Raw genomic sequence first — 15,537 nt, forward strand, 5'->3', positions numbered from 1 at the left:
ATTTTAAAAACTCTATAAAATTCTATACAAAAATGTAGTACTGCTAATAGAGTGGATGTATTTGTGAGAGCAGCTAAAAACCCACCATTTCAATTTGTTCTCACTTTCTTTTATATTCTCTAGTTTTAATTGTGATAAGAATAAAAGTTATGGACCTCTTTTGGTGTTTCTTGATGACAACGATTGCTATTCCACCACAACTCCAGTGCTGCCACCAAGCATGCAAGAAGAAGGCCTACTGCTAAAATGCAGAAGACTCCTGCAAAACTGTGAAGCTTCAGTGCCTTTCCATCTGTTTGTGCATTGGTATGACTGTTCAGGTCACAGCGTCCCATTCGTGGCCACCATTTCTGTTTGAGAACATCCAAATCTCCACTCTCTTGTAATTCTAAGATCCTGTAGAAAATATGAAACACAAATATTATTTCGAGGGCTTTCTGTAACATGTGTGTCTATTAACATCTCTGCAGTCATGGAATCTTAAAACACCAATGACCATTCTTCAGAGTTTTTGTGTTATTCAATAGCCTTCTATCTTCAGGACAGAAATTCTCCAGTTGGACAGGTAGAGTTCTACAATTCCAGGACCTCATCACTCTATCTATGTCTACATTCAATGAAATATGCTTTCTGATTTAAAAAAAATAAACCCTCATTCACTTGCTGTGAGCATGAGCACAATTGGAAGAGGACCATTTTTAGAAGGATAACTTTCTATAAGGAACAGAACTAACACTGAATCCTTTAGGACAAATATATGTGTTCCTAAAAATGCGGAAGAGTTTGAGGAGCATTTACTCAGTAGTATCTCACTGCAGCAGCAAGCCTTCAGTGGTCAGCTTTGAAAACAAAATGATTTTCGAAACTGCCCTAAGTAAAGACCACCCCACATAAATGTGACCCACTATTGTTCTGATTTACAAGACATTGCATTAGTTAATTAGTGCCTTGGACCCTGTTCATGAAATATACTATTTGCATTGATATGGTCCTGCAGTTCTGTGCACTGTTACCATTCCTTCACAGTACTGACTACAAAACTACTTAAGCAACTATAGGTTCATTTACTTCTGCTTTGCACTATAGCAAATATCGCTCATTTAGAAAGATTTTACTATAATGATGTTATTTTATGCTCAGATTAGTATGTTAACAATTGCTAATTAATCATTGTTTCCCCTTTGTGAAGTGCCCCATCCCTCCATGAATGATTCATTTTGGATCTGGGTTTACTGTTTCCTAACAACCTTTCCTCAGAAGACAGCTTTGTGTCTGGTTAGCATGAAAATCTAAGCTTATCACAGCTGGTGGTTTACCACTTCTAATAAAAAACTCATTTAATAATAATCCACATGGACAGCCAGCCTGCCTTAGCCTCCTGCTTGTAGCTTTGTACTCAGCCACTTTCTAAGACTATATATATCCCTTACATTCTGCACATTTGTTTAAGCATAAAGGGAAAATATATATCTATATTTTAAATGGCTTTGATAGACCACTAGCTACTGGGATCACTGAACTTGATAGATACAGAAGAACAATACCCTTACTGAACTTATATAATCACTGAGTGACTATCATTCACCTAATGTACTATGATGCATAACAAGCATTATTGTGTTTCTGACTTGTATGCCCTACAGTTTAAAGTCTGAGTTGTTTTATCATAAGCCCCCCATCTGAGACAGCATATTGTTTCATGGCCTCAGGAGCAGCCTGGAAAATAGATTGTTACTGAGAAAAACTCAGTCACCCTCCCAATTTGCCCAGTATTCTGGAAATGATAACCAGCACCGACACTTAATGGATAGTATACATAATACCAGGAGTGTTGGGAGCACAGCCAAATCTCCACTAATTTCTGACTCCCTCCTACTCACTCCATGAGAACACAAACAGCAATTGCTGGGTTGAGAATGTTCCCCATTCTCTGATTTAGTCTATTACAAAAAAAAATTTAAGGGGAAAAAAAAAAGAACCTTAAATGGCAGATATTCACTTTAAAAACAGGCATAGCTAAAGTTCACCTCAACTGAGTGTGAGAGTTTTTGTTTCAGAGAAGAATAATGTGGAACAAGCATGGTTTTGTTTTACCTTTGGGAAAAGAGATCTCTGTAGGGGCTGCCATGCTGAAGTGCTATCCCATAGCCTTTGCTACTGATGCTGTTTCCAATGACGGTCACAGAACAGTCATCATCTGTCAGAGCTGCATACTCCACCACTGTTACATCCCACAAAAAAGCATAGTTGCCTTTCTTTGCCTGTAAATGCATCATAAATAAAGCTTAGTGTATACAGTAGGTCTATGACTTAAGATAGTCTCAAAGAAGTGTTGAGATTTCCATTACCCAGTAATGGCATTTCATTAGTTTGTAACAAAATGTAGCCTACAACACATTAGGACTGTTCTAATGTTCCTGGCATTGCTTCCTTTACTTCACATCCACCCCAGAAGTCTCCCACTTTTTAAATGAGATCCCATAGGGTAGTAGCCTTGCTCCATGACTTTGTGTGTATGACAGGGTCAAGGGTAAGCCTTGGATAAGTCTTTAAATAATAGATAATGCTAACAATTAATAATGAATCAAAGCCATCACCTTAAGTGATAGTACTAGATGTTGTTTCCCTAAGGAACACTGATTAGTAAGCATATTTTAATTTGACCAGTTCTCCACATTTACACAGCTTGGCCGATACAAATACTAAATGGTATTTTCTGTCAGTCACAAAACAACAGCATCACAGTTCTCCCCAAATGAATAAATAAATAAAGGAAGCCAAGGAAAAGAACTGCTCTAGTCCTGCAATGCTAGGCAGGAAAGGAAGAGGCACCAAAGTCTCCCACTTGCTCTATTTGGGACCAATATTGACTTATTTTACTATATACCCAGGCAGTTGTTCTGAAATGTCAGCCTTAATTGGGATTCAAACCAGTGCCTGTGTGCAGCACACCAGATGAATGTAAATCACCTTACTTATCATAAGATGTAAGAAACATCTCTGGATGGGAATTCAATAAAAAGGTTGGTTAAACTAATCTTTGGTTTCCTAACGTATTTAAGTAATATGTTTTTAAGTCTCTAGTGAACATATACAGCACAGTGGAACAGATGGGCTGGAGAATCTAATGCAAATAAATTAGTAATCAAAGATCCAGTCTTTGAAGACTTTTTTTTCATTTGTGTTTATCATCAGTTAAGACAGACAGGGCAAGAAGCTGAACTTCTGTATGTCATCATACGTTTGTTTAAAAAGTTATCCTCAAGCTCTGTCAAAACAACAGCCTCAGTTCTGATGCAGAATTAGCCATTTCTTCAGGTTGTTTTCATTCTCCATGTATGTTCTGCTTTGGATAGAACTAAAATTCTATAAGATTCCCTCAGATGTTGCATGGTATCATTTGCTACCTGCTGGAGACTCACACAGTTATTTAAACACATGTCACTTCAGCATCTGACTATAAACAACCACATCACTCTGAACTTGACAAGTGTCCAAACATGACAATCATCCAAAAATGTGTGAGTGGTCCTCCCACGGATAGTACCCAGGCAAGAAAAGAAAAGAAAAGAAAAGAAAAGAAAAGAAAAGAAATGAACTTTCTTATTTGGTCTCACAGTGACCCAAGTCCTAGAATGTCCAACCTTTTTGGTGCCAAGGTAAACAAAATACCCTGAAGCCCCTTTGCTTTTGGGTTTAACACAAAAAAGTGGTTGGTTACTTGCTATATTTTGCAGAAAGCTGAGAAGGAATCCCAATGCCCCAAAGCCCAGGCAAACATAAGTAATTTCTATTACATGTCTGAGATATTTTCAGATGACTATTGCTATATTAGTACAAAACATTGTAGTCTGAAATACAGCACAGGCCCTACAGAAACACTTAGATATGACTCTTCATTGAAAGAAAACCAAATCCTGTTGCCAAAATCAAAAATGAAATATTAAACAATGTATCATATGAATTAAAAAAAAAAACACTCTGAAAAAACTAGTTCTTTTTAGGCATCCCACTGCCATAATAAAACCTCAGTATCCTCAATATATTACCGTGGCTGACACTTCATGCACATCTGCCTGAATTGGGAAGGCAAAAAGGGGAATTTTGGTGCAAATGGAAAATAGACGGGGGATAAATATTTACTTCATATGATATCCAGGAAAGCCATCATCATCTTTCTACAATAAGACAGTTACAAGCACAATAAACAAAGCACTGCAAAGTATGGGTTACCTGAGGCAGGCAGGACTTAAAATCAGTTGGTAACATATTTTAATGGAAACACAAATGTGGTTTTGCAAATGGGTATTGATCAATAACTCATAGCCAACTAGTGTTAGCAATAAGCTTGTCTGCCTGCTGGTTTTTGCCTGTAACAGGACGGCATCCTAGGGGTCACTGTGATCTCCCCTGACGCCCCATGTCCAGTCAATCTACAAAGCACCCTCAATTCCTACCCGCCATATCTTTGATGTCAAGTATATACTAGGGAGGCTGCCTTTTCGACTCCCTGGACACGGTTTTCCTCCTGTACACTGGCCCCATTTCTGTAATGGGGTTTCTGTGCACCCCAGCCTTATTGGCTATGTGTGGATCCAACCACCCCTTTACCACGCCCCAAGCCTCGCTGATGTAACCGACGTTCTTTGGTCTCACACTCTTTCTGTAACTTGGGCTCTCTGAAGCCCTGTTTCGCTCTGCACCTCACTGGCATTCAGGCTCTCCACAACCTTGTCTCTCTCTGCGCCTTTCTGGTGCTCAGGTTCTCCACAGCCTTGTCTCGCACTGCGCGTCACAGGTGCCCTGGCTTTCCACAGCCCTGTCTTGCACTGCACCTCCCTGGCGCTTGGGCTCTCCGCAGTCCTTGTCTCGCACTGCGCCTAGCAGGCACTCGTAAAATCACTGCCCCCTCTCTGGGGCTAGGGGCAGCACACCTCAATGTTACATCCTCCCTGGTACTCGGGTTGGCTCACCCCCAATGCTGTGCCTTCTCTGATGCTCGGGTTGGCACACCCCCAATGAAGCAACTTCTCTTGCATTTGAAGTCAGCACACCCCCAATACTGTGCCCTCTCTGGTGCCTGGGTCCCCACATTGCCATGGACCCCCTATGAGGCCTCCTCCATCCCCTTATAGCCTCACCCAAGCCACCAGTTACAACAGCCCTGGGCTATAACATCAATTCATGCCACTTGGCTAAAACATCACTTGAGCCACCCCAAAGGGTGCTCCATCCCTTACCCGTATCAAGCTGTTCGTGCATTCAGGCCTCTTCTCTTTTCTCACTCAGGCAGAGCTCCTTGCCCCTTGGCTGCCAGCAGGGAATTGCCTGCCTGTCCTCAGCCTGTGACTTATATAGGAACCAGGCCCTGCCCCTTCTGGTCAGCTGGCTGCTAACAGGTGGCTCCCTCTGGTTGCCCTAGCAACCTGCACCCGGGCTCATTCATTATTACTCCAAAAGTAGCAGGCACCTTTAGTGCCCTGCTACACAGCCCAATCTCTGGCACTGGTTGTGTCTGTGGTATATGTAATGTACCTTTAAGGGCCCAGAAGTAGGATGACCCAGCCTCTCACCCCAATGCCCCATGGGTGTGGTTTTGTTGGTGGTGGGTTGTTGTTGTTCTCCCTGCAAGCTATGTGTGGGACAGTTGATGAATCAAGTTCCTAATAAAGATAAAGCTGTTTACCATCCCACTGGTCTCTGCTGAATGCTGACTTGAGGACAGAACCCCAAAGGTATGGAGGTCTAAGTGAGTACCCTCCCCTGGAACCCTATGGCATAGAGCAATCACTATATGGTGTCAGAAGTGACCTGTCTCTTGGTGGAGTTACCAGCAGCCTGAGTAAGGGGTTACAGTTATCATTCCAAAAAAGACAAAAAAATTGGAGCATTTCAAACCTCCACCAGCATTGTCCTTCACTGAAAATCTTGTGGAGAATTGGAGGAGATGAAAACAGAAGCTTTGATTATACTTTACAGTCGCAAATGGGGAGAAAGAGGCAGAGTATTATAAAATTGCAGTCATGCTTCACTGTATTAGGGATAAAGCCCTAGAAATTTACAATAACACGCAAGGTATGTTTGCAGACCCTAAGAACAAACAACTCATGGAGGTGCTTGCTGTTGCTGTTGTTGTTGCTGTTCAAGAACTATTGTAAACCCAGAAAAAACCCTTTGAAAGATATCAGTTCTGGTAACTTAGATACAATGCAGCCGCAGGCATAGATGATTTTGTTACAGAGCTCAGAAGTAGAAGAGTCCATGAAATGGCCCAGACAATACAAAGAACCAAGGTAGATCTTCTCAAACTATATCCTTACATTTTCAAAGGCTTGGGACAATTTCCCAGTACCCACCACATCTATATTGACTTGGTGGTACCACCAGTTGCACATGGGTGTAGAAAAATTCCCTTTGCAACCCTAAGCAAATTGAATACTGCCCTCACAATGCTGGAAGATATGAGAATCATTACGAAAGTGACTAAGCCCACACCCTGGGTCAATAGCCTTGTGATCACACATAAGAAGGATGGTTAGCAACAACTTTGCCTAGACTCATGAGACCTCAACAAGGCAGTGTTGAGGCAGCACTTTTCAATGCCAGTGTAGAGGATGTTCAAACGAACTTGTCAGATAAAAAGCTGTTCACCATTCTTGATGAAAAGGATGGCTACTGGCAAGACAAACTGGACATGGAATTGGCAGAGTTGTGTACCTTTAACACTCCATGGGGACAGTACCACTTCAATCACCTTCCTTTGATATTAAGTTGGCTAGTGAAGCATTCCAACAGAAGAATCATGAGTACTTTGGTAACATTCCAGGACTCCACATAATCACAGATGACATGGTCATTGCAGCAGCTACCAAAGAGGAACATGATACTATCCTGAAACAAGTCCTGGAGAGAACACGTCTGAAAGGAGTAAAGTTTAATAAAGACAAAATACAGTTTTTAGTTGACAGCATTAGGTACATGGCCGTATTTTCTCGAAAGATGGTGTCAAACCAGACGATGACAAAATGGAAGCCATCAACAGGATGCCCCCTCTAAAAGACAAAAAAGGCCTTCAGAGACTCGGAGCCATTCAGTACTTGGCGCAATACGTTCCACATGAGTCGAGCCTGGCAGCCCCACTGAGAGTGCTTCTCAGGAATGATGTTATCTGGCAATGGGAACTTGAACATCAGGCAGCCCTGGATAAGCTCAAGCAAACCATCACAACAGCACCTGTGCTCGAGTACTTCAACCCAGGAGAGCAGCTGAAGATCCAAACTGACATGTCCAAAGATGGCTTAGAAGCATGTGTTTCAGCAGAATCAACCAAATGCATATGCTTTGACTGCTCTAACACAAACTGAGAGAAATTATGCACAGATTGAAAAAGAACTTCTGGTAATTGTCTTCCCCATGATGAAGTTCCACCAATATGTATATGGTGCCCAGGTAAGGGTCCAGTCAGACCACAAACCCCTGGAAGTGATCTTCACAAAGCCCATAGGAAAGGCTCCAGCACAGCTACAGAGGATGCTGTTGTAACACCAGAAATATGACATCCAGATTCTCTATACCAAAGGCAAAGACATGTTAGCGGCTAACATGCTTTCTAGAGCCACAACATTTGTTCCTCCCCCTGACCCTGATCTTTTCCACTCAGAAAAGGTGATTCACAGTCTGTCTGAAACACAGCCACTCAGTAACCAGTTGCTCCAGCAGTTACAGAATCACACGAATTCTGGTAAGGAACTACAAGCCCTTAGAGTTCAGCATCTTAATGGGTGGCCAAGCAGGCAAAAACAAGTTAGACCTAAACTGAAGCCTTACTGGCCTATCAGAGACCAAATCCAGATTGAGGATGATTTGCTCGTGATTGGGCCAAAGACAATCATTCCACGTAGTGCAAGGACCAACATGTTGACATTCCTTCACTTGCCCCATCAAGGCAAAGAAAGTCAAAAGCGCAAGCTTGACAAATCATGTATTGGCCCAAGATGAATGACCACATTAAGCAATGGATTGCAGATTGCTCCCTGTAAGAGGCTGGCCTCCTCATCAGATCTTCACTGGCTGCCTTGCTCCTGGGGTAACCGCCCACTTCACTCATCTGTCATGCCTTGATGCAAAAATATGAGAGTTGTTACTAAGATGGGAGGCTACCCATTTCTTGAGCTGCTGACGAGGGCCTAATACCCACTCCGACCGCCTCTACACAGGTCCCGTGACTTGCCAATGTCTTTCTGGTGTTACTTCTCTGGCCTATGGCCATAGCAAACTGGGCACACAGTTGTAGCTCTTTTCTACAGACCTGAGAGGGCCACTCACATGACAGCCCTTTCTCACCAGGCTCCCACTCACTCTGCTGGCTCTCACCCAGTCTCTTTCATAGTGCCCTCTCTTAGGGGCCCCACTCATGCCACCTGGCCTCACGCAACTTGGGGCTTAGCTCTCCTCACCTCAGTCAGCCCCAGTGCAGTCTGTTGAGTATCTCCCACTACCCTCACCTGAGCGTTGACTGAGCAGTTGTACAACTGTAGCCCTATTTTGCTCCTAGCCCCTCACCAGACCACTATGCCTGCACTGAGCCTTCTCACTCACCCACACTCACAGGACGCTCTGTTCATCACACTTCTCACACAGGGTCTCTCTACTCATCGTCCCTCTCACACAGGGTCTGACTTATGCCCCCAGGCTTTCCTCTGCCACCTGGGTGCATCCCCAGATCATCCTCCATCCTGAGCTCTTCCTCAGGGCTCCTTAACTGAGCCCTGGGCTCCCCCTGCTTGCTAGAACACCACCAGGGATGTGGGGCTGGGGTTATTAAGGCGTCCCAACCCACTTTTCACCGGGTAACTGGCCTGGCATTTCCTGGGGGCTCCCATGCCACTAGGAGCCCCACTAGTACACTGTTCTCTGGCAGGGTGCAGTTTTAAGTCTTAGCCACCTCCACCCCATAGTCCCTGACCTTACCTCCTGACTTTGGCTGGAGCAGCCTCTCAGCCTGATGTTTCCTCCTTCCTTCTTGCAGCAAAACACAGTCAAGTTTTTATTCTTGGGCCAAAATGGCTGTCCTCATCAGGCATCTGGCTGCTGCCTGTTTGCTGCTCTTAAAGTGGCAGGCACTAAAGGTGTCCTGCCCCACACCCCTTGTCAAGAGCTTCAACCCAGTGTTCAAAAAGAGCCCATGATCTCACATGAGAGTGCAGACTTGCCTTGGCTAAAACTGGCAGCAGAAATTTTTGACCTATAGGGACAGTTATATTTGATCATAGTCGACTACTACTCCAAGTATCCTGAAGTTTTGCACTTGCCAGACAAGACAGCTGGCATGGTAGTGGCCAAAAATGAAGTCTGTGTTTGCTTGCCATGGCATACCTAAAGAAATTGCCTGTGATCATTTGCCATTTGCAAGTCACATGATGAAACAATTTCTGACTGATTGGAGCATAACCATCACCCATTCTAGCTCAGGATACCCACAATCCAATTGTCAGGTTCAACACACAATTCAAACCATCAAGCCAATATTTAAGAAGACTTTGCAGGACAGGTCTCATCTATATATGGTTTTACTCAATCTGAGAAACTCACCTATTACCGATCTTGAATATCCTCCAGTGCAGCTTCTGATGGGGAAAATTTTGCACACTACCCTCCCTGCTACAATAACAGTGCTAACTCCTAGACTACTATTGAATGCCTCCCACAAGTTGCAGAACCTTTAAAGGTACCAAAAGAACCAGTATGACTGAACTGCTGCATTCTCACCACCTCTATGAGAGGGGGAGAAAGTAAGGATGCAAACAAGTACAGGTTGGATACCAACATCTGTTATAGCAAAAAGGGATAAGCCATGTTCCTATATGGTAAAACACCCAAGTGATAATGTCTACAGGAGGAACAGAAAACACTTAAGAAAGGATTACTCGTCAGTACCAGCAGAACCTGTTGATGTACCTCAAGAGGTGGCAGCAGAACAAACTGCAGAAGAAGAACCATACCACCAGGAGCAAGAGATTTATCCCATTCCAGAGAACCCACCAATACCTGTTGACACCACACAAACTAAGAGTGGATGTGCGGTGAGATTGCCTGTGAAGTACAAGGACTATATAATGGGATAGCGGTAAAGGCTAGAGCCCACCAGTGAGCTAAGTGCTAGCAACCTCTGGCTTCATGATCCTGAAACATTCTGAGTTAAAGTAGCCCCTGGCAAACATCCGACTATTTAAGAGGGAGCTCCCAGAGTAAAGAAGGGGGATGTGGTATATGTAATGTACCTTTAAGGGGCCAGAAGTGCGATGACCCAGACTCTCCCCTTGATGCACTGTGGGTGTGGTTCTGTTGGTGGTGGGTTGTTGTTGTTCTCCCTGCAAGCTATGAGCATGTGAGTTCCTGAATCATGTTCCTAATAAAGATAAAGCTGTTTATCACCCAACTAGTGTCTGCTGAATGCTGACTCAAGGACAGAACCCCAAAGATACGGAGGTCTGAGTGAGTACCCCATCCCCTGAAACCTATGGCATAGCACAAACATTATAGTGTCTATATCAGGGGGTTCCAAAGTTTTTATGCTGTGGCATGGCAAACCACAGCCCAGAAGTGGCCACAGTCTGGCAAACCATGGCCTAGCATTCACAGCCTACTGCGGCTGGAATTTCTGGCCAGAAGATAGGTAAGGATACCCCCACCCCCCAGGCAGAGGTGGGGGGGGGAAACCCTGCACTGCTGCATGCCCTGCAGAAAGAGCCACAGCCTCTACACCTGGCTCTGGGGGGCCACATTTTGCTGGTCCATGGCCACTTCTGGTCTAGCAGCCAATTTGCTGTGGCCTGACACCAGGCCATGGCCCGGGGATTGAGAACACCTGGTCTAGATAATTCTAATCCCATGCTACCAGGAGTGTCTATTGCAGGTTTCATATGTCTAACCATTCTGGTAGGATCTCTGCCTGATTTGGGACAACATGAATCTTTTATTACCATTCCTACTGGTGCTTATGACAACATATTTTCATATGTGTATGTGCATACTGTATAGTTATTCACACACTTGTTTTGCCATATACAATGGTGTAGTTCTGATATATCTTTAAATTGAAAAAATGATTCTACCTGTCTGTCACACCTCATATTAACATGGATTTGAAGCATACTGAATTTAGACACAGCCAAATATTTGGTCACAAGAAAGTTTATAAATAAAACAATGCAAAAACTAAGAAGAAGGAATATCTCCTCTTTAGATAAAAAAAAATATTTATATGCATCTAGATGCCTGGGCAGAAGAAAGTATCATTTATTATTAACCACATCATTTAGTCAGAAAGAAAGGCAAAAAACAAGACAGTGACAATGAAGATTGAGGAAACCCTTCTTTCTTTTGGTTTTCTACTTTTTGTCTTCTGATTTTCACATCTACCTCTGAAGAGGGTTCTGCAGGCAACCCTCTTGAGCTTCCAGTCAACAGGGGAGGAAAGACAACTAATATTTATAGCCTATCTCCTACCTATCCCATAGGTACATGGGGAAACATAATCTTCCTTCAGCATTCAATTTCAATTACAAAGCAGTTTCAGAAGAAGATTCATGTTGCTATGGCCTCTAGTATGCCCTGATCCCTGCAATTTCCTAAAAAATAAAATTCTTGCCCTGAATAGCTAAGGTAGGTAGCAAGAAGCCTTCTGTTTTCTGTCTTTCTCTTATTTATATTGCTATTCTTAGTATCCTTCTGAGATTGTGAAACACGTAAATAGAGTCTACTGGGTCTTTGTGGATCAAATATATTTTTTGTGACAACAACTTCTACCCAGTGTTATCAAAACTGAACAGCATTAGTTTTCTCAGGAGTCTGAATTTTTAATCACCGGGCCTTAACCTTCCTGTCCTGCTGGCCATGGAAGTAGTGTGGGACCAGTCAACAGGCGAGATCCAGTATGAGGTAGGTCCACAAGTCTGTCACCATGCACAGCTCAGTCTCACATGCTGGACCTAGCCACTCACCAGCTTGATCCCACACACCGGATCCTACTGTGTACCCAGCCCACCATATGCCAGGGCAATCTAGCGTGGAGGGCCACATCATCCAACCTGTGAGACTGGGACTCCCCATGGGTCTGAAATTTGGCAGCAGGGGAGCTACATGTAATGTTGTCACTACTTCCACACTGCCAAGTTTTTAGACCTGTAGGAAGACCCACAGGCCATATGATATGGCTTCATGGGCTGTGAACTGTGTGAACTGTGTGAACATCCCTGTTTCAAACTTTAATTATGGACACTCCTCAACCTCCAGAAATCCTGGAGGAGATAAGATTGGGGACAATTTGTCTTCTGAAGTTTCCTCTACTTACAAAATACTTTTCCTCTAAAGAGGAAATATTCCTTCTTCTTAGTTTTTATATTGCTTTATTTATAAACTGGTGGATGGGTCATATTCAACCTGGAGGGATGTGGGCAGTGGAGTCCCCCAGGGCTCGGTCCTTGGGCCCATACCGTTCAATTTTTTTATCAGCAACTTGGACAAGGGGGTGAAAAGCACCGTGTTCACATTCCCTGATGACACCAAGATTTGGGGTGAGGTGGGGACACTAAAAGGGAGGGACAGGATACAACTGGACCTGGACAGGTTACAGGGGTGAGCGAATGAGAATAGATGGGATTCTATACTGACAAGTGAAGGGTACTGCACTTGGGCAGTAAGAGCCAGAACCATACCTATAGGAACTCCCTTCTCATAAGCACAGTGACAGAAAGGGATCTTGGAGTCATTATTGATTCCAAAATGAACATGGGCTGCCAATGTGAGGATGCAGTCAGTAAAGCTAATCACACCTTGTCATGCATTCACAGATGCATCATGAGCAGGGCCAAGGAGGTAATCCTTCCCCTCTATGCGACACTGGTCAGGCCACTGTTGGAGTACTGCATCCAGTTCTGGGTGCCACACTTTAGGAGGGATGTGGCCTGCATCGAGAAGGTCCAGAGGATGGCCACTCGCATGATCCAGGGACAGCAGGGTAGACCCTACAAGGAGAGGCTATGGGACCTGAACCTGTTCAGACTTCACAAGAGAAGGCTGAGAGGGGACCTGGTGACCATCTATAAACTTACCAGTGAGGACCAGTGGGGAATGGGAGAGACCCTGTTCCCCCAAGCACCTGCTGAAGTAACAAGGAATAACGACCATAAGTTGTTTGAGAGTAGGTTCAGGCTGGACATTTGAAGGCACTACTTCACAGTCAGGGCAGCTAGGATCTGGAACCAACTTCCAAGGGAAGTGGTGTTGGGTCTTACCTTGCGGGTCTTTAAGAGGAAGGTTGATAATTACCTAGCTGGGAACATATGGGCTCAAACCTACCAGGGGTCATATAAGCCCAGTATTCATTCCTGCCCAGGGCAGGGGTTGGACTTGATGATCTACTTAGGTGCCTTCTGACCCTACATCTATGAAACTATGAAACCTTTAATATTTTTAATTTAATTTCATTTTGTTTTGTAGGACAAAAACATAGCCACTCTAGCTCAAAGTTTGCCAAAATAAAGCTGACAGAATGAGACAAGTGCTCTGACTGACAGGTAAGCAGTTTAATATAAAATTTGAGTAAAAGAAAACCAGCCACATTTCTTCTTCGAATAGAAGGCTATGAGTGATTCAGTGATTCTATTAGACTCCTGAAATAAAAAGGAGACAATTATGGATGATGCAGAGAAGTAACAAGAAATTTCGTTACGTCATTCCTTATGATATGGGAAAAAAGAAGAAAGGGATCCTAAATGACAAACAAAATAACACATTCATCATCTCAAAATGTCACATCATTAAAATGGCCACTATACCATCAGACCGCAGAACTGGTAAGATGGTATCCCTTTTTAAGTTGTTTCAAGAAAATATAGAGAAATGGGCTTTACTTTGGTATGAGAACATCAGTTCAGAATATTAATTAGGGAATTAATAATGTACCTAAGTTAGTACAAGAGGAAGGGAAATCAAATTGACTTCTGTAAAAGTAAAATGTTTCATTTTAACCTTTCCTATTTGGGGAAAGAATTCCAAAAATAATGGCTAGAGAACCATCATTAGCAGTCTAACTTCGTAGGCTTCCATATGACATTTTATAAAATCCATTGCAAGAGATTATTAGCACAACTATGGAAGCACTGGGCAGGTTAAATTAACTCTTCTTATGGGTAATAAATGCTTAAGAACTAGGAAGTAAAGAGCAGAAAAAACATTTAGCCAATATTTAGCAAAAAATGCTTAGCACTGAAATGCCCCTGAGGTCAATATTTGGACAGGTTTTTCTAAACCATTAGGTGTGAATTATTAGGTAGAAACATTTCTAATGGCAAAAAAATAACTGCATGTTTGTAAAAAGGGAAGTAGTGTTGTGAGGACGTAAGAAAAAATAAAGCAACTGGATGCCCCAATGATATGTAGAATTTAGAGAGGACAAAGTACAAATAACACACATTGATAAAAATGATTTAACCTATTCAACATGCACTGAACTTTTGAAGAAAGTATACTAATATCTCATGAACAATATTGAGAAGTACCAACAACATATTAAAAATGGTTAGATAGGCAAAAGAGATTAAAAATAACAAAGATATTGGGAGAGAAAAAAAATGTACAATAGCATTCTATAAATCCATAACATTCTCATCTTGGACAGTATATATGGTTTAATTCCCCTCCTGTTCAATGAGATAAAACAGAAATAAGAAAAGTTCAGCAAAAGGCAATGAAAATAGTTATAGGCAAGGGCCTCCACAATGGGGGATATCAAAAAGTCTAGGGCCATTTATCTTGGAAAGGGGGAAAAAGGAGGAGGACTTGCCATGTGTACATCTAAAGAATAAACATTATAGAGGGACTTCATTACTTCATTCTATTCCAAACAGAAACAGATGCTCAAAATTAAAAAGGCAGCAAATTAAATTGTCTAATTATGCTGTGGAACTCATTGCCACAGGATTTTATGCAGACAAATAGCTTTGTGAAATTCACAAATGAATTAAGAATGTATATGATTAAGAACTGTAATCAGTTATATTACTGTGGAAAAAACTTACCTCTGCCAGGTGAGGAGCGGAGACAGTGGGACCCCGCACCGGAAATGGAGCATGGCGAAAGTGAAACCATAGTGAGTGGAGGAAAAAGGAAAAAGAAAAGAGAAAAAAAATACCCAAGCCAGAAGGAGCCAGGACCAGCTCCCCCGTCGGTGTGGGCATGCTTTACGGTAGTGTGCCGGGACTGATTGCTTGGCCGGGCCCCAGGAGCTGGGATAAAAGACCAGGTGGAAGACAAGAGGTGGGGACTGGAAGTGAAGTTCCCAACTGGCCCAGAGGCAAGTTGGAACCTAGTCCTAGTGCAGGGATCTGGTGGCTGCCCCAGGAAGGGTTTTGTGCAAGAGGTCAGGGGCAGAGAGGGCTCAAGGACTTACCGATGGAGTCTCTGTGGATATCTGATGACCATAATGTAGACTGGAGCCCAGCAGGAGCAAGTAGGGCAAGGATCCATACACGATTG

At 43.1% G+C, this 15,537-nt stretch overlaps 1 protein-coding gene across 2 annotated transcripts in view; it reads right to left on the reverse strand.

The window, feature by feature from the left end:
• Nucleotides 1–15,537, reverse strand: part of GRID1 (glutamate ionotropic receptor delta type subunit 1) — a 1,431,845-nt gene that overhangs the window by 27,613 nt on the left and 1,388,695 nt on the right. For both annotated transcript variants that reach the window (XM_019502226.1, XM_019502225.1), the window contains exons 14-15: nucleotides 2,095–2,261; nucleotides 156–396 (exon numbers count right to left, since the gene is read on the reverse strand). In XM_019502226.1, the coding sequence (XP_019357771.1) occupies nucleotides 156–396; nucleotides 2,095–2,261 (408 nt within the window). The remainder of the gene's footprint in view (nucleotides 1–155; nucleotides 397–2,094; nucleotides 2,262–15,537) is intronic.

Source organism: Gavialis gangeticus, unplaced genomic scaffold (assembly GCF_001723915.1).
Source record: "Gavialis gangeticus isolate Ggan-Ray unplaced genomic scaffold, GavGan_comp1, whole genome shotgun sequence".
NCBI classification, from domain to species: Eukaryota; Metazoa; Chordata; order Crocodylia; family Gavialidae; genus Gavialis; species Gavialis gangeticus.